The sequence below is a fragment of the Leucoraja erinacea genome, chromosome 2 (assembly GCF_028641065.1).
Source record: "Leucoraja erinacea ecotype New England chromosome 2, Leri_hhj_1, whole genome shotgun sequence".
Lineage (NCBI taxonomy): Eukaryota > Metazoa > Chordata > Chondrichthyes > Rajiformes > Rajidae > Leucoraja > Leucoraja erinaceus.
The window spans coordinates 113,757,205-113,777,550 of NC_073378.1; the positions used below are offsets into that span (position 1 = coordinate 113,757,205).

At 41.3% G+C, this 20,346-nt stretch overlaps 1 protein-coding gene across 4 annotated transcripts in view; it reads left to right on the forward strand.

Moving 5' to 3' along the window:
* The window catches only part of galnt11 (UDP-N-acetyl-alpha-D-galactosamine:polypeptide N-acetylgalactosaminyltransferase 11 (GalNAc-T11)), a 79,782-nt gene that overhangs the window by 53,136 nt on the left and 6,300 nt on the right, over positions 1-20,346 (forward strand). For all 4 annotated transcript variants that reach the window (XM_055664000.1, XM_055664014.1, XM_055664023.1 and 1 more), the window contains 6 exons: positions 3,362-3,528; positions 4,454-4,579; positions 5,236-5,485; positions 7,570-7,687; positions 9,574-9,726; positions 11,094-11,312. In XM_055664000.1, the coding sequence (XP_055519975.1) occupies positions 3,362-3,528; positions 4,454-4,579; positions 5,236-5,485; positions 7,570-7,687; positions 9,574-9,726; positions 11,094-11,312 (1,033 nt within the window). The remainder of the gene's footprint in view (positions 1-3,361; positions 3,529-4,453; positions 4,580-5,235; positions 5,486-7,569; positions 7,688-9,573; positions 9,727-11,093; positions 11,313-20,346) is intronic.

Sequence of the window (20,346 nt, forward strand, 5' to 3'; positions counted from 1 at the left end):
ATAATTGTGTAAGAAGTTAGAGATTTTAGACTTTAGTCTAAGGTATGATTAGAAAGAATAAAGAACCGTGGTGGAGGGGTTAATAACACATTCATAGTTTTAGAGACGGAACCAGACCCTTTGGCCCAACTTGCCTATGCTGACCAAAATACCCATCTATGCTAATCCCATTTGCCCGCATATTCCTCCGACATTCCAAATCTATATACATCTTCAAATGTCTTCCAAATATTGTTATAGTATTTGGCTCAGCCACCACCTCTGACATCTCGTTCCATATACGTACCACCCTCTGTGGGAAAAGGTTGCCTTTAGGGTTCCTATTAAATCTTGCCTTTCGCACCTTAAACCTATGCTCTCTAGTACTTGATTTTCCCGGTCCTGGAAAATAGACTGTGCACTCATCTATGCCCCCTATCCATCCTCTCTGTGAAGGTGAGGATGTCATGACAGAATGATGTTGTTTGGAGGAGGAATTATAGGCGAGTTTCACCTTAAGACTAGTAGAATTGGTACCTCAATGCCTGACAGGATGATTGAAGCAGATACCTTCATCGTATTTAAGACTCGCGTGAATGAACACTTGAAGAACCATGGGTTTGGACCATGAGCTGAAAAGGAGGTGAAGCATAAATAGCTCCATTTGTAGGCAGCATGGATACAGTTAGCTCAATGATCTCCTGTGCTGTCAATTTCTATAATTTAGAATATGTATCTTTCACATTTTTAACCTTTTTAACTCACTTACAATGACGGTCTAAGCATGCTTGGAGTTTCCTATCTGACCATATTTCAGGTATCATTGCCAGTATCATTACCTCTTTGTTTTGTTCTGCAGAAAGAAGTATCTAAAATGTTTCATGATTATCAGATAATATTCTGTAACTAACTCGGTGAACTTGAAATTGCAATATTTTTGCATAAAAAAGTGAAAAATAACTAGGATGGTTGGTCTTTTCAATCTAAAAGTAATTAAAAATTAAAAAATGTGGGATATGTGGATATGAAACAAAAATCAGTCATGCAGTATTATCATAAATCAAAAATATTGGACAGATTAGGCTTGTAACTGCTGAAATTTATTCAAGTGAGAGAGATGACTTAGTTGAAATATACAAGATATTGAGAGAGGGTTACACAGAAAAGCTGGAGAAACTCAGCGGGTGCAGCAGCATCTATGGAGCGAAGGAAATAGGCAACGTTTCGGGCCGAAACCCTTCTTCAGACTGTGGTTTCGGCCCGAAACGTTGCCTATTTCCTTCGCTCCATAGATGCTGCTGCACCCGCTGAGTTTCTCCAGCTTTTCTGTGTAACCTTCGATTCTCCAGCATCTGCAGTTCCCTCTTAAACACAAGATATTGAGAGATCTTGCCTCGTGGATGTAGGGTGGTTGTTTCTTCCTGTGGGAAAATCTAGACACAAGGGTCACTGTTTAAGAATGAGATCAGACACAAATTTATCCTTGTAACTCCATCAAAACATGGCATGGTCAGAACAGATGAGCAACGTGGTGTGAGAAGACATTGTGGGAAGGTGGAAACGTGGAGATCACTTAATAATCAGATTAACCTGGTCTGAATATATAGGGATCAATTGACCTTCAATTTAGAACATAAAATATATAAAATGTTCATATGACCCTTTCCTGCTTCCCCCATTCTAATGTAATAATAGCAACACTCATGTTTATAATAATCAAAATTTTATTTGTCAGAAAGGTTTATGCTATTGCATTTGACTTTATTATATGAATAATGAAAAGTGATTGTAACTTGGTGAACTTGAAATTGTAATATCTGCCTTAAAAAGAGGAAGTCTTTTCAAGAACATCAGTAATCTGATCGACATTAAAAAATATAATGCAAAGTTTTTCATATTGGTATACAGTATTTGCAAAGTTGGGATGTTGGTTATGGAATTTGCTCATATGACAACCCAGTAATACTTGGGCTTATCCTTCCATTAAGTTTGCATTATTTCCAACCACAATTTCCTCCCTCTGGTCTGCTGGCCCATCAAAATCCATTCCCCTTACTTTATTTTCTTAGGCACGTTGAACCATTGTTGATCCATTCTCCCAGGACCATTGACATTCATGCACATTTCATTCTACAGTAAACCCTCATTATTATGGTCTTCTTTATAAGCAGGTATAGCAGACAGACCTACTGACTTACACCAACCCAACCACTAACACCAACCAAGTCCCGCACCGTCGCTTCCAGGCCAGGCTGCCAATACTGCACCCGGCCTACACAGCTTCCTCAGCTGTTTCCAGGCCATGCCTGCCGATCCATACCTACATTCCGTCTTCCCACGGGCCGTGACCACTCGACCGATCTTCACCGCTCTCCTGGCAACCAACAGGCCAGGGCCGTCAACTCACCTGGATTTACTTTAGAGACACAGCGCGGAAACAGGCCCTTCGGCCCACGGAGTCCGTGCCGACCAGCGATCATCCCATACACTAGCACTATCCTACACACAAGGGACCTGAGGCGCAGCCTCAGAATAAACGGACGTCCCTTTAGAACGGAGGTGAGGAGGGATTTCTTCAGCCAGAGGGTGGTGAATCTGTGGAAATCATTGCCACAGACGGCTGTGGAGGTCAAATTATTGGGAATTTTTGGAGCAGGTTCTTGATTAGTAAGGGAGTCAAAAGTTATGGGGAGAAGGCAGGAGAATGGGGTTGAGAGGGAAAAATACATCAGCCGTGATGAAACGGCGGAGCAGACTCGATGGGCTGAATGGTTTAATTCTGCTCTTTTGTTGTGTGATTTTGTGATGGCACGGTGGCACCGCTGGTAGAGCTACACCCTTGCAGTGCCAAAAGCCTGGGTTCTATCCTGACCTCGGGTGCTGTCTGTGTGGAGTTTGTGCGTTCTCCCTGTGAAAGTGTGGGTCACCTCCGGGTGCTGTGGGTTTCTTCCCACGTCCTGAAGATGTACATGTTAGTAGGTTAATCAGCCTCTGTAAAATTGCCTCTAGCGTGTAAAGAGTTGATGAGAAAGTGAGATAACATAGAACTAGTGTGAATGGGTGATCATTGGTCGGAATGAACTCGATGGGCCGAAAGGTCTGTTTTGTTGCTGTATCTCTAAAACTAAAATGATAGCTGCTGAATGTGAAAGAAAGACAACGCCTCAATGTATCACGGGGAGCAGAATCGTTTAAGGAAATGCATTATCACTAACACGAGAAAGGATATTTCTTTGCAGAGTGACAGTATCACCACATAATAACATATTTTGATGTAAATTACACCATTTATTGCTGCATGGTCATACACGATAGATTAGTTGGCAAAGGCAGTTCTTTTTTGAAGTTGATCATTTTCTTGTGTTCTACCTTTTGTTGTCAGGTGTAAAGAAGAAAGCTACCCAATGAATCTACCTTCTGCCAGCATTATTATCTGTTTTTATAATGAAGCTTTTTCCGTTCTGCTGCGGACAGTGAAGAGTGTGCTAGATCGTTCCCCAGCAAATCTGCTGCACGAAATCATCCTTGTAGATGACCACAGCGATTTCAGTGAGTCACGTGTAGTGTTTCTCTGTTTTCTACGTATTCCTTCCTTGGCAGGTGGTGAATTTCATATTATTCGTAGACCAGATTCATAAATGAGCAGATATAATTCATGACCAGTGCTGTAGTGGGACGTGTTCAGGCTGAGTGCTTGTTTTCAGTAGTTAATTCAATTGATATTGGTTTATCATTGTTACATGTACTGAAATACAATGATTAAATGTCTAGTGCGTTATCCAGGCAGATCATACAATGCATAAATATAACAAGACAGCACAGTGGCGCAGCAATAGACGTTTGCTGCCCCACAGCACCAAAGACCCAGGTTAGATCTTCACTACAGGTGCTGTCTGTGCGGAGTTGGTACATTCTCTCTATGATCGCATGGGTTTCCTCCCACATCCCAAAGACCTACAGGTTTGTAGGTTAATTGGCCTTAGTAAAAAAATCGCAAATTTCCCTACTATGTAGGATAGTGCACATGTACCAGGTGATCGCTGATCGGCGTGGTCTTGGTGGCTGAAGGGCCTGTTTCTGCTCTGTATCTCTAAAGTCTAAAAGACAAAGTAAACGGATGAGACTTAGAATAGAACTTGTGGGCGAGGAAAGTATACAGTTCATGTCAAGACCCTTAACAGCATAGGGATCTTGGAATCCATCCACAGCTCACTAAAGGTAGCAGCACAGGCAGATAGGGTGGTAAAGAAGGTGTCTGTAATGCACATAGATCCTCGGTTGCCAGCTTGCAAAGATATGCCTTACTCTAGTGCCATAGTGTGGGCTCTGAGACTCTAATAAACATTCAACTTCCTGAAAGTCAACATCATTCCCAGTGGAGCACAAAAACTGTTCTTGGAAGCATGAACCTGCAGCGAAACGTAAATTAACATTTCAGTGGTGACTTTATTCATTTTCTGATTTGTTTTGTCAGTTAATCTAAAAGATGAACTTGAGGACTACATTTGGAAATCTCTACCCAGAAAAGTGAAGCTGGTCCGAAATTCTGAACGAGAGGGGTTGATACGTGGCAGAATGATTGGAGCATCCCATGCAACAGGTAACTTGCTGATGATGCCATGCAGGAGTCCAAGAATAAATTACTGAAGGACTCCAGCTGTAAGGATGCAAGATAAGGAAGGAAAATAACTGCAGGAAGTTTGTGGCCATGACTAAATTTACAATAACATGCTGCTGTGAAATTTACATTATCATAGAAAATGTATGATGCAATAGAGGTGTGCCCACTGCATGTTCCACAGGCGAATATCCAGGGCTAAGCATTGGCAAATCTGCAGGAGTTTGTGTGGTGTACCCCTCTTACCCCTGCTCCTGATCCCTCCCTACACAACACCCGGATGCAAGTCTGATGTTGTGTCCCAATATTGGAATAAATGTTGTCCAGGTTCTGCTATGGTTAGACTGTCTGCTGCAACAAACTATTGTCCAGAAGGCAACTGAGGAAAAATATGCTTGCATCGCTGTTAAATATCGCTAACGTTTGCGTGGCTCTTTTATGAATGAATTTAGATTTGGAAAGGTTAACAATTGTAGAACTAATTAAAAAAAAAAAAGAATAATAATAATGACTGAATAATGATGAATCATTAGCCCAGCTAAAGATTCACCAATTGAGTAGTCTATTTGGTATTTTTTTAATTGGTTTTAGTACTGCTTTGAAATCAGTTTTGTGACCAAATTCTATGTTTTCCATAGGAGATATACTGGTGTTTCTTGACAGTCACTGCGAGGTGAATGAGTTGTGGCTACAACCCCTGCTAGCTCCAATTATGCAGGATCGCAAGACTGTGGTGTGCCCGGTGATTGACATCATCAACGCTGACACATTAATCTACAGCGCCTCCCCAATAGTGAGGGGAGGGTTTAACTGGGGCCTGCACTTCAAGTGGGATCCAGTACCTGCTTCGATGTTGAATGGACCAGAGGGACAAACAGCAGCAATCAAGTAGTAAACCAATTTCACATATACTTATGTACATTTGCTATATATATATATTTAAGATTTTCTTTAAATTTTGCAATCGGAAGTAAACAATTTTACTTCATGTAGTCAGCAACTTTCAAATCTGCTTTCATGAAGGGAGTTGTACTCCATGATGATGTAAGCCAGTTTCACTTATGACCAGCAATCAGAAGTTCAGAGATCACAATTTTTTTATTTCTATGTTTTTCTCCTTTCACAATTCTAATTTATATATCCATTACTGTTATGTACGCTTCCAGAAAAGTCAGTTTTACAGATGGGACTTCACCTTTGCAACACCAGTATTCTTAATTCCAAATCTACAATATGCGTTCAATTAGCATTAACACTCCTGGTTCTCCTTGTAGTTTCCCTACTTTCCAGACAACTCTAAAGGATCTTCAGTCCAGATATACCCTTAAAGCCCTGTCCCTCTGTACGAGGTCATTCAAGAGTTCTCCCCAAGTTTGGCCTGATTCAAACTGGGAGATTTACGGCAATGGCCGCTCGTAAGTACTTGGTGCTCTCGTAGACATTTTTTCAACATGTTGAAAAATCTTCACGGGTCTTCCCGAGCTTACCTGCCGTTAGCAAGTCTTCCCGAGTACCTGCCTTTAGCGTTACGAGCCGCTAAGAGACGTCCCCGAGCTCCGACGTACCCGCTACGTTCATTCTACATGCTTACCACGAGTTTGATTTTTTTTTTAAACTCGGGAGAGCTCTTGAATGAACTCGTACAGTGGGACAGGGCCATTACACAAACTCCGCCCCTTTACCCAAGTCCAAGTCATGTGATTTTTGAGGTTTACTTTCTTTTCAATTTAGTTTTTTTCCCATATCAATCATCGAGCCATTTATAACAAAATATTCAACATTAGAACAAAGTTCTTGGGGGAGGATTTGGTAACTGCTACTGCATTCTTTTGATCGTTAAATGTGTGAGATTTTATGCACAATTCATGAAGAAATTGATGCAAAATTTCACTCTTTGTGATCTCCAAACAATATCATGATTTTTTTTACTGGTCGTCCTTTAATGTTTCCATTCTAGTTCAAAATAGTTATAATTTCAAGTAAATCAAATAAATAATATCGAGCTTTAACTATAACTTGTTAGTTCTAATCCAGAGAACCATTGTGTTACTCATACTCTCTGTGATTGCCAGACATTCAGACCTTTCATTTTCTTGTCCATATTTTAAATTCAGTATGCTCTGCGATAAAGTAAAGAATTCTGATTCTCTTTTTGTGATCCTCATCTGCAGAGAATGGCTAGTGGGCTCATCAGTTCGACACACCCACTCCTTTTTTATATTTCAGAGAAAAAGCTGCATTCATCTTCCTTTAGTTTAGAGATACTCAGCCCACCGAGTACATGTCGTCCAGCGATCCCCGCACATTGACACTATCCTATATACACTAGAGACAATTTTACATTTATACCAAGCCAATTAACCTAGAAACCCCCTCACCTTAAACACAAGTTCTCTGGTTCTCGCTTCCCCATCTCTGGGCATTTATCAAAACCATTAAAACTATTCTAAAATCATTTTATTTTGTATCTTGAATTGTATGTTTTATGTATTTATTTGCATATATTTACATCTGACTGTCATTTCACCTAGCTTGTATATGTTGACCTGCAGTCCTTCCTGATCTGCTCCACACTTGCTCCCACTCCCCCCATTCAGAACAAGGACAGAGACCCCTTGTCCTCACCTTCCACCCCAACAGACGTCGCACACAGTATATAATCCTCCAACATTTTCACCACCTCCAACGGGATCCCACTTCAAAAACATTTTTTAAAAAATCTTAGAACAAGCATGATGAAGCTATCTTGGAAATACTGGCGCTGCATGTTTGGCAATTTGTAAGCAAAGGGCAGGAGGCAAACATGTTTGAGTTTAGTCCTTTTGTTCTGTTTTAATATAGTGAAAATGTAAATAGGAAATGCAGTGTTAGAAACTCAGAAGTAATTTAGCTCAGATCTGCACTGATGGATTATAATGACATTAATTATATGATTAGATATACAACTTTCTTTATAAATTCTTCCTATTCAGGTCACCTACAATGGCAGGAGGACTATTTGCAATGAACAGGGATTACTTTAATGAACTTGGACAGTACGACAGTGGCATGGATATTTGGGGAGGAGAAAATCTGGAAATTTCATTTAGGGTAATGTATTTTGACATGTGAAATATCACTTTTTTAATGCACAGTTCTTGACAAGGCTTATTTAAAGAAAGTAAATAGAGCTTAAAACTACATGGGAATTCTAGCATGGAAATAACTTGTTCTGTCGCTGATAATGTTTGTCCCCCACAGAACAGTTTGTGCCAATACCACATGCCAATGTTGTTCCTGTACACTCACCTTTTCTTCAAACATCTACTTAAATATTGTGATGGTGTGTGTCAATCACTACTAGGCAATGTGTTCTACACTGTTAATTACATTTCTCCTGGTCTCTCTCCTAAACACCTTTTGTACAAAGCTTTTGCATTAGAACATAGAACAGTACAGCACAGGAACAGGTCCTTCGGTCCAATGTCTGTGATGAACATGGTTCCAAGGCCAACCCTTATCCAAATCCTTCCATTACGTGCATCCAAAATTCTCTAAAATGCCACTATCGTAGCTGCCTCGACCACCACCCTTTGCAACGAGTTCCAGACACTCGCTACCCTCTATGTAAGAAAACCTGCCCTGCCCACCCCCCTCAAACTTTACCCTTCTCACCTTAAAGCTATGCCCGCTAGTATTTGATATTTCCAGCCTGGGAAATTCTAAACTGTAATCATCGGAAATAGTCTGTTTCTGTTTATCCCGCCTCATCATTTTACGGTTTTAAATAGCAACTGAACGGATGTAATTCCACCTTTTTCTTAATAGCTGGTGAATACTGTAGCAAAATATAATGTGCTGTTCCTCCAATTTGCACTGGGCCTCACTCTGACAATGGTGGAGGCCCAGGACAGAAAGGTCAGGGTGGGAATAGGAGGGGTAGTTAAAGTGTTAAGTAAAGTGTTTAGCATTGTTTTGCTAAACACTTTAACTCACCCATTCTATCAACAACTGGACAGCAGTCCTGAATTAATATTTACCTCATTGGAGATCCTTGGACTATCTTTGATTCTTCTTCAATTTATTTTCAATTCTGCTTGGACTGGGGTCATCTCTGCTGAAGCCCTCATCCAAACTTTTCATACTTTAAAATTAACTCCAGATCTGCCTCACTCTTTCTGTTATAAATGTGATTTTGTCCAAATCTCTGCCTTTATTTTCCCGTATCAACACATCACCCCTGTATTTCTAACCTGTGTTTGCCTAAGATTAAGCTACAGTTGATTTTTAAAATTTCTCACCTCAATTTCAAATCCCAACAAGATTTTATCCCACCTTATCTCTATAAACTTCTCCATTCCTACAGCCCATTTGTAAATCTATGTTCCTTCAGTTGGACCTTTGCATCATCAGTGGCGGCAATCCCTTTACCTGCCTAGGCTTGTCTGAAATTCACATTCCTCTGTCCCCCTTTAGGACCTACCCATTTGTCCAAGCTTTGGATCTTCTGACTTAAACATGGCTGTCAGAGTTTATTAGTTGTCTTTCCTGTGAAATGACGATTTGCTCTGTTGAAGACAGAACATAAATACAGATGGTGTCATTGTATTGGCAGAGTGTAGCATTGGCATCCCTTCTGTGCCTTGACAGGTGAATGTCACAAGCCTGTTCAGATAAGTGCATAAAACGAAGCCTTGTCTATTCTCTGTGAGCTGCAAATCTCTTATGCAGAAGAACAGGTGTCCTAGATAATGGCCACTGATCCGCGGTCCCCAAAAAGGGTACCGACATAGATAAATTCAAGGATTTCTCCATGATGTCCCATGAAACCCGGGTGATGAATGCGCTGGGTCAGCCTTTTAAAGAGGAATTCTCCCAGAAAATGGAACATTTAAAATATCCCAAGTTTCAGAAATCTTGTTTTTTATTAAACTGTTATTCACTATTCTTGTCTTGAGTACAATTAGGTAAAATGTCCATGTTGTCTTTTGGTTCAGATTTGGATGTGCGGGGGTCAGCTAAAAATCATTCCATGCTCCAGGGTTGGGCACATCTTCCGTAAGCGTCGCCCATATGGTTCACCCAGAGGGCAGGATACCATGGCACACAATTCCCTTCGCCTAGCACATGTCTGGATGGATGAGTTCAAGGTACGTTATGTCACTGACCATATGGGCAAATTAACAAGGCTGGAGGTAGAGGGTGAATTGCTTTTGATTCTCATGTACAGATCCACCACCGTTTTTCCGGCATCTAATGGTCTGACCCATCCTTTAATCCGGATACAATCACGAGAGCACATTTGAACCCCCCCCCCGGAAGTCATACTGAAAATGTGTTGCCTAGGCCTGGTGAGGCTGCCGATCTTGATCTCATTGGGATAAACTTCTGCACCTATCGGCTGGTTGAATTTGCCTCCTGTGGCCAGGGCTCTGGTAAATCAGTCCGGCTCCTCTCGGAGGCCATGACCTCTGTTGCTCCGGCAAAATGGTTAATATAGAAAGGCTCTGGAAGCAAGTGTGCTGGAAAATCGATGGTGGATCTCTATACTAAGAGTTTCTGGTACAGGTATTACTATTAGTGGTCATTTTTAGCTCAAGAAGACCCCATTGGCTCATTGTGTCCACTCAAGCTCACGACTAGAGTCACTCTTTAGATCCACATCCCGAACCCTTTGCTGTAAACTTTGCAAATCTTTTCTCACCATTTTTTTTTAAACCAAATTTCCACTTGAAGGCCACAATGGAAGCCGCCTCCATCGCATCTCCAAAAAGTACATTCCAGATTTCACCAAGCTGTGAAAATAGAAATCTTCATGTCATTCTTAATTATTTTGCCTTTCACTTTGTATCTGGTGCTTGTCCCCACCACATGTCAGCCTCTCACTGTCCACAGCCCAGACCTCTCATCATAAACTATGAGATCTCCCCTTAGCTTTCTTCAAAGAAAACATCCCCAACCCTCCAATTTGCAGCATAACCATAATCCTTCACTGCAGAAATAACTCATAAATCTCCTCTGGACCTTGAATAACTTCACATGCTATAATGTGTATACTGTGGTGATGAATTGAATACGTTTTTAAACTGTAAACCTCTATTGATAGTTACTTTCAATGACGTGCACCTATATCTCCAGGTCCCTTTGCTGCTGCACCTTTCAGAAGTGTTCTATATTGCCTCTAATCCTTCTCCCGACCAAAATGTAACGCTTCCCATTTTCCTCATTAAAATATCATCTGTGTTTCTGTCTATTTCACCAGCCTGTTTGTATCCTGCTGCAGTTTATCACAATGCTATTATACCAGTCGTATTATTTTATGGTTCTTCTTTCAGATTGATGTAATTGAATGTCTTGGTTAATTCATGTAGATTTAATTACCCACATAATATAATTGTCAAGATGTTAATTCACCTTTTATCAATTATCAGGGTTTCTTCATTTTCTTGAGGCTTTAATAAAAATTAATCGTCTTCAATTTTAACGACGTAAACTTAAAAAAAAAAAATCATTTCAGGAACAATACTTTGCTCTCAGGCCTGAGCTTAGAGTCAGAAATTACGGTAACATCAGTGAACGTGTCGAACTGAGAAGAAGGCTGAAGTGTAAATCGTTCAAGTGGTATCTGGACAATGTCTACCCAGAGATGAAAGTTCTTGGACCAAATGAAAAAGCCAGAGCACAGCAGCCGCTAAATAGAGCTGTGAAACGGCCAAAGGTTCTCCAGCATGGAAGGGTAAGGCTTAATGTTCGGTTGCCAAATTATCAATGGCCTTTCAGAAAGCTGCAGTAAAAGCATAGTATTAGTACAAATGCACGATTGATTTTCTGGCAATTGGTAGATTCCACCCCCCCCCCCCCCCCCCCCCCAATGTGGAGCCTAGGCCGGGTGAAGCGGCTGATCTTGATCTCATCAGAACCTCAGTGCCAATTGGCGGGTCAAATTTGTTCCCTGCGGCCGGGTTTCTGGAACTCTGGCCTCGCTGGAGCTGGCAGATCTGTTCCCATACCCGATTTTGCGGGCTGGTGTCTCGCCTCCCCTTACCCCCCCGGGCCTTGCAAATGGATAATCCAGAAAGGCTCTGGAAAATCAGTGAATTGAGAATGTCTAAGGGGATCTAATTACTACTTCTATTGAACTGTCTTTTTGCCATTTTGTTGCAGTGTAATATGCCTACGTTAATCCGGTACTGTAATTGACGGAATTATCCTGAGATTTCCATCACCAATAATTTAATATGAAACTTGTGACTTTATTGCTATTTGCAACTTGCACCAAATTTTCTGAGAATGCAAGGCCAGGTTGAAATGTAAAAGGTGAACTGAGTGTTAACTAATCTGTAAGCCGGTGAATTGAAGTGAGAGCAGGGAGAACACATTCAATTAATGCTCCACTACGCAGTCAGTTCACTCAAAATATACAGTTTGTGGAACAAAATTTGTGACAGAAACGACAGCAGCTTCTCCCATTAAATGTAGAATAATGTCTCTTGCAAAATTTGCAATGGATGGAAGGCAGTCAAAAATAAATTATGTGCATAAGATCAGTTTCAATCATTCATAGTGCAGTCACCATGCCCAATTGATGAAGAAAATATTCAGTCATTTCCATCCTGACTGGAAGTAGCATTGTCACTATCTCCAGCCCGAGATGAAAGCTATCAAACTATACATTAATTTATTTTTCTTTCCTCTCCTTCATGTAAGAGTGTTCGCCACTAGAATAGAATGGGAGTAGAACATATTACTAACTTACAGAATCAGAATGCAAAATAATTCTCAACGAATGGACTACCTCTACCAGTGGCTCTCCGCTCACTTAACACAGTTGTACACAGCTGGGAGCTCTCAAGCCTGAGCTTTTATGATTTACCACCTTCAGTGTCTCAGAAGTTGTATAATGTTGTATAATGAACCTCAGCCTTACACTGAAGACTCTGAGCACCCTGTAGAAGACATTGGTGATGATTATTGTTAAACCTGTGTTATGAGGCAATAAAATAATAAACAATTATGAATTATTTGTGGATATAGAGCAGTTGTTTGTGATCCTGCAGTGTTGTATAACGTGAATGGCAATTCTGGATTTGGAGTTGGTTAGAGTGAACATCTCTCAAAACAAGGAGTGGTTAGATGAAGAGCTCTTCTGTGTATCGTGGCTGATGTGCTCTGTTGCGGGTTGATAAATAATCATGTAGAGGTAGGCAAGTTTTAAGACTGCTACCTAAATGCTAATGGGTACGTGGGTTCCATTGCAGGCCAAGCTGATGTACAATAATGTGACTAAAAACATTGATGTCCTGGACTAGAGTGGAAGGGGAAACTTGGCCTGACTGCTGGATTCATGGAAAAATGAGAAAGCCATTTGCTCCTGTACATGTGGCATCACTCAACTACTTAATACTAGAGTAGGACCAACGATAGATAAATCTCGGCTTGTTCAAGTGTAACTGGGGACATTGTGTGAAGTCAGGGAAGAAATTGTCGGGGCCCTGGTAGGGATGAGAAAAAACTGAAGGGTGACTAATGTTGTGCCTATATTTAAGAAAGGCGGCAAAGACAAGCCAGGGAACTACAGTATTGTGAGCTTTAGGTAGGAAAATTACTGGAGGGAATTGTTAAAGAGAAGGGATCTATCTACATTTGGAAAGACAAGAACGGACAGCATAGCATTGTGCGGGAAAAATCACAGCTTTTGAGATTTATATCATTTTTTTTTGAGCAGGTGAGCAAGAGGACTAACGAGGGCAGGGCAGAAGATGTTGTCCACTTGAGCTTTTGTAACATTGAAGAGATTTGATAGACTGGGGCTTTTTTCACTGGAATGAAGGAGCAAAGAGGTGTATTTATAGAGGTATATACAATTATGAGGGACATAGATCAGGTGCATAGTTACATTCTCTTCCTTACATTCCCCTACCCCCATAAGCATAAATTTAAGTGAGAGGGGAATGATTTAAAAGGAACCTGAAGGACAGTTTTTTCATAAGGAGTGCGGTGGCTCTGTAAAACAAGCTGCCAGAGGAAGTTGTAGAGATATGTACAGTTACATTTTTATAAAGGACATAGAAAACTGTTGGAGGGGTAGGGGGTAAATGCAGGCAATTGGAACTAGCAGTGGTTGGCCTGGACTATTTGGGAGGGTTTATTGATGTGCTGTACAACTATGATTGTGTGACTAGTGTCATTACTAATGGACTGTAACTGCCTGGTAGAAACCAGAGTCTAGCAACCTAGATTACTATCTTGGTTTGATTCTTATAGTCCTTTTGGAGTTCAGAAGATTGCATAGCTTGTAAAAAATATCAAAAATTAAGGATCATTTTCTCTAATGTCAGTTTTTATTGCTAAAAAAGACTATATTTTCCTGCCAATTTTCTCCACGGTATTCCTGAGAATCACTTCTTAATACCAACCGGTTCAGAACTCCAAGATCCACCTTGCCAATTACGGGCAGTGCCAATTGTCAATGCACCATATAACATGTTTAAAATAGTATAGAACGATTTGGAATCATAGCCCACAATTTGGTGTGAGCAAATGGTGTCTTCTTAAAGAAAGATATTATTGAAATTCTTCACTGTTAAAATATTGCTCTATTCTCTGAAATGCGAAAACCTCATGGCTATGATAATCAGTTCATCAAAATTTAGTCCTTGAGAATCAGTTTAACTGAAGGGCAATTAATTTGCTGCAATGAGATTGCAATTCATTTAGAACCCTTGAGAAATAAAATGGCCACTGTGTTCTGCAGAGGAACGAGTAACCTTTGCTTAATTAAATTACTTGCTCCCTGAGTAACATTTCACTTCTTCTTATTCCCGTCCAGTACTCAAACCTCTGTAAATCTCTCAGCCATATGTCATGCTGGTGTGCCCTGGTTCCCATGTGGAAGGCAGCTGTTGAACAGCCCCATGTTTATGCCAATGCACCTGTAAAGGCAAGGGCACGGAAGAGAAAAAGTTTTATCTGTTTTACACTAACATGTATATCACATTGAAATAACTCTTGCAAGTTGAGATCATACTTGGTATATTATAATGAACACGTTGATACAGTTCAGTGAAACTGCTTCAGCTGCTATTTGGATGTAGGTGCGTAATTCAGAGAGTGCAAAATCTATGTTAAAAAACTTGGGAGTTTTAAAATCACGTCCCTGAGCTCCCCCAGCAGCACTCACTGGTTCCTGGAGTGTGGTCGAATTGCTTCACTGCTGTGTCTTGTTCTTGAGAGGCCAATTACTCCCTCTGGGGAAGTAATCTAAATACTTTAATTCAGTTAATTACAGTTGTTTGTTACTATCTCTTTCTCAATCGGGAATAAAACCCATTGTTAAATGGTTGGCTTCCTTGTAATATTTTTTAATATTCCTTTTCATTGTGGCAGCCTAAAGCACATCAAAAAAACCTCTCAGCCTCTTTAAACAAAACTCTTTAAAACCAACTCCTGAATTCTCCGCACGTTGGTAATTAACCAAAATACCCTGTGCCCCACCTGGACCTGCATGTATTTCTCCCCCTCCACCTATATATTCCTTCCTGTCGCTTCACAACTCGCAATGCCAATCCTTTTGTCTCACAGCTTCTGGCATTTGTCCAGCCATCTGCCGATCTAAATCCACCTGTATCTACGTATTACTTGCCTGGCTATGTGGTACCCCTCCTCGCTGCCAGCTTTCTTCCCCACCCCCACCATCACCATCACCATAAGTAGTCTGAAGAAGGTTCCTGATTCAAAACGTCACCTATCCATGTTCTCCATAGATGCTACCTGACCCGCTGAGTTACTTCAGGCTAAACTGTCTTTTCCTGAATTGATTTAATATCCAACGACATCACTGTATTAACCGGTGATTTGGAAGCAAGGAGAATTCTGCAAACAGAATTTACTTAAGCTGTGCATTACTGAAAGACATGGCGAGTTTAAAGGAAATAGAACTAATGGTCATAACTGTAGCAAGATTTTCCAAAAATAACTGTCTGAAGAAAGGTCTTGACCCAAAACGTCACCCATTCCTTCTCTCCAGAGATGCTGCCTGTCCTGCTGAGTTACTCCAGCATTTTGTGTCTACCTCCAAAATTAACAGGGTGATTTCTCCTGTATGTTGCAGTGATGGCACCATAAATTATTGGGTTAAAATCAATTTGTCACCTTCAGCAGAACAGTCTCAAGCTCTGATTGGAGAACACATGCAAAAAGCAGCTGACAAGGTGAGATGACCTTGTACGTTTGGTGAAAAAAAATTCTCCAAAGTAAGATTTCAGCTGTATATTGGGTTTTCTGGGCTCCTCTTAGATTGAAATGGGAAAAAAACTTTTGGCATTGACATCCAACCTTCAGCCCTTCAGCTAAAATAACTGAGTATCTGGAAACAAGATGCGAATTGCAGAAATGTACAGCACAGAAACGGGCTGACGTTGATGCCCATCAACACTAATCCCTTTTGCCTGCATTAGGCCCATACCCCTCTGTGCCTTGTCAGTAGATTAAGTAAAATGAGCTTTCTGAAGTCGGGTTACTCTGGATTAGCTTCCACCATTCTGAAGCAACAGGTTATGAAATGGATGGGTCTGTGCCAGCATTTGCAGGGTTATTTCACATTATGTGTGTCACTTAGAGCAGAAGTTAACCTCTAAATTGCCCAGCAAGGGTATCGTTAAGCTGGATAGGATGCAGAAATAATTTGCAAGGATGTTGCCATCCAGGGACTGGATGTCTTGAGTTATAAGGAAGTACTGGGTAGTTTGGAGTGTTTTATTTGGAGGCTTAGGGGTGACATTATTTGAGATTTATAATATAATTAGTGGTCACTGATTTTATCTCAGGGGTATGGAATCTAAATCTAGAGGGCATTGGTTTAAAGTGAGAGGGGAAAGATTGAATGGATCTGTGGGGGATTACTTATTGACATATATATTGAAACAAGCTGCCAGAGAAAATGGTAGAGGATTGTATAAATACAACATTTAAATTAAAATAGGTGCAGGAGTAGGCTGTTCGGCCCTTCGAGCCAGCACCGCCATTCAATATGATCATGGCTGATCATCCCCAATCAGTATCCTGTTCCTGCCTTCTCCCCATATCTCTTGACTCCGCTATCTTTAAGAGCCCTATCTAGCTCTCTCTTGAAAGTATCCAGGGAACCTGAGGCAGAGAATTCTACAGACTCACATCTCCCTGCGAGAAAAAGTGTTTCCTCGTCTCCATTCTAAATGGCTTTCCCCTTATTCTTAAACTGTGGCCCCCGGTTCTGGACTCCCCCCAACATCGGGAACATGTTTCCTGCCTCTAGCGTGTGCAAACCCTTAATAATCTTATATGTTTCAATAAGATTCCCTCTCATCCTAAACTCCACAGTATACAAGCCCAGCTGCTCCATTCTCTCAGCATATCACAGTCCCGCCATCCCGGGAATCAACCTTGTAAACCTACTCCCTCAATAGCAAGAATGAATCCTTCCTCAAATTAGGGGACCAAAACTGCACACAATACTCCAGGTGTGGTCTCACTAGGGCCCCATACAACTGCAGAAGGACCTCTTTGCTCCTATACTCAACTCCTCTTGTTATAAAGGCCAACATGCCATTCGCTTTCTTCACTGCCTGCTATACCTGCATGCTTACTTTTATTGACTGATGAACACGGACCCCCAGATCCTGTTGTACTTCCCCTTTTCCCAACTTGACACCATTTAGATAGTAATCTGCCTTCCTGTTTTTATCCACATTAAACAGCATCTGTCCACTCACCCAACCTGTCCAAGTCACGCTACATTCTCATAGCATCCTCCTCACAGTTCACACTGCCACCCAACTTTGTGTCATCTGCAAATTTGCTAATGTTACTTTGAATCCCTTCATCTAAATCATTGATGTATATTGTAAATAGCTCCAGTCCCAGCATTGAGCCTTGTGGTACCCCACTAGTCACTGCCTGCCTTTCTGAAAGGGACCCGTTAATCTCTACTCTTTGTTCCTGTCTGCCAACCAATTTTCTATCCACGTCAGCACTCTACCCCCAATACCAATGTGCCCTAATTTTGCCCACTAATCTTCTATGTGGGACCTTATTAAATGCTTTCTGAAAGTCCAGGCTCTCCATTGTCCATTTTCCTAGTTACATCCCCAAAAAATTACAGAAGATTAGTCAAGCACGATTTCCCTTTCGTAAATCCATGCTGACTCGGACCGATCCTGTTACTGCTATCCAAATGTGCCGCTATTTCATCTTTTATAATTGACTCCAGCATCTTCCCCACCACCAATGTCAGGCTAACTGGTCTATAATTCCCTGTTTTCTCTCTCCTGCCTTTCTTAAAAAGTGGGATAACATTAGCTACCCTCCAATCCACAGGAACTGATCCTGAATATATAGAACATTGAAAAATTATCACCAATGCATCCACGATTTCTAGAGCCACTTCCTTAAGTACCCTGGGATGCAGACCATCAGGCCCTGGGGATTTATCAGCCTTCAGTCCCATCAGTCTACCCAATACCATTTCCTGCCTAATGTGGATTTCCTTCAGTTCCTCAGTCACCCCAGATCCTCTGGCCACTTGTACATCAAGAAGATTGTTTGTGCCCTCCTTAGTGAAGAGGAATCCAAAGTACCTGTTCAACTCATCTGCCATTTCCTTGTTCCCCATAATAAATTCACCTTTTTCAGTCTTCAAGGGTCCAACTTTGGTCTTAACTAATTTTTTCCTCTTCACATACCTAAAGAAGTTTTTACAATCCTCCTTTATATTCTTGGCTATCTTACGTTTGCACCTCATCTTTTCTCCCCGTATTAGACATATTATACATGGATAAGAACTGTTTAGTTGGCCAGGAACCAAACACAGGCAATTTGGAATGAGCTATCAGTTGAACAAAGGGGACTACGAAGGCATGAGGGAGAAACTGGCCAAGGTAGACTGGAAAGGGATCCTAGCGGGAATGACGGTGGAACAGCAATGGCAGGAATTTCTGGGTATAATTCAGAAGACACAGGATCTTTCATTCCAAAAAAGAAGAGAGATTCTAAGGGGAGTAGTAGGCAACTGTGGCTGTCAAGAGAAGTTAGGGATAGAATAAAACTAAAAGAAAAGATGTATAACACAGCAAAGAGTAACCGGAAGCCAGAGGATTGGGAAACTTTCATAGGACGACAGAAGGAAACAAAACGGGCAATACGGGCTGAAAAGATGAAGTACGAAGGGGAAGTTGGTCAGGAATATAAAGAAGGACAGTAAAAGCTTCTTTAGATATGTTAAAGGAAAAAGAATAGCAAAGTCAAATGTGGGTCCCTTGAAGGCAGACATGGGTGAAATTATTATGGGGAACATGGAAATGGCAGAAGAGTTGAACAGGTACTTGGATCTGTCTTCACTAAGGAGGACACAAACAATATCCCAGATGTACTGGAGGACAGAGGATCTAAGGGGGTAGAGGAACTGAAAGAAATTTTCATTAGGCGAGAAATAGTATTGGGTAGGCTAATGGGACTGAAGGATGATAAATCCCCTGGGCCTGATGGTCTGCATCCCAGGGTCCTCAGGGAGGTGGCTCTAGAAATAGTGGAAGAATTGGTGATCATTTTCCAGTGATCAATAGATTCAGGATTTAGTTCCCGTGGATTGGAGGATAGCTAATGTTATCCCACTTTTCAAGAAAGGAGCGAGAGAGAAAACAGGGAATTACAGACCAGTTAGCCTGACTTCGGTGGTGGGAAAGATGCTGGAGTCAATTATTAAAGAGGTAATAATGGGACATTTGGATAGCAGTAAAAGGATTAGTCCAAGTCAGCATGGATTTATGAAAGGGAAATCATGCTTGACTAATCTTCTGGAATTTATTGAGGATGCGACAAGTAAAATGGATGAAGTGTATCTAAACTTTCAGAAAGCCTTTGATAAGATACGGGAGACTGGTGACTAAAATTAGAGCACATGGTATTGGGGGTAGGGTGTTGGCGTGGATAGAAAATTTGTTTGGCAGACAGGAAGCAAAGAGTAGGAGTGAACGGGTCCTTTTCAGAATGGCAGGCAGTGGCGAGTGGAGTGCCGCAAGGCTCGGTGTTGGGGCCGCAACTGTTTACCATATATATTAATGATTTGGGAGAGAGAATTAGGAGCAACACTAGCAAGTTTGCGGATGACACAAAGCTGGGTGGCAGTGTGAACTGCGAAGAGGATGTTAGGAGGTTGCAGGGTGACCTGGACAGGTTGAGTGAGTGGGCAGATGCATGGCAGATGCAGTATAATATAGATAAATGTGAGTAGATTGGCTATTGCATGCTAGCCAATCATAGTGCTTGTTAGTAGTGGCCCCGCCTAGTACATGTTTTATAATAGTAAGAACCTGCCTACGTCAGGCAGTAGATGTAGCAGCTCGGAGCTGAAATCTACTGTAGATCTAATGCTGGAAGTGCTTTAATAAAAATGTGATGTATCTTAACGTGTGGTTGAGTCACATAGTTACAGTGAGGTTATCCACTTTGGTGGCAAAAACAAGGGGGCAGATTATTATCTCAATGGGTCTAGGTTAGGCAAGGGGGAGGTACACCAGTCACTAAAAGTTGGCGTGCAGGTACAGAAGAAAGCTAATGGAATGTTGGCCTTCATAACAAGAGGATTTCAGTATAGGAGTAAAGAGGTTTTTCTGCAGTTGTATAGGGCTCTGGTAAGACCACATCTGGAGTATTGTGTACAGTTTTGGTCTCCTAATTTGAGGAAGGACATCCTTGTGATTGAGGTAGTGCAGCGTAGGTTCACAAGATTGATCCCT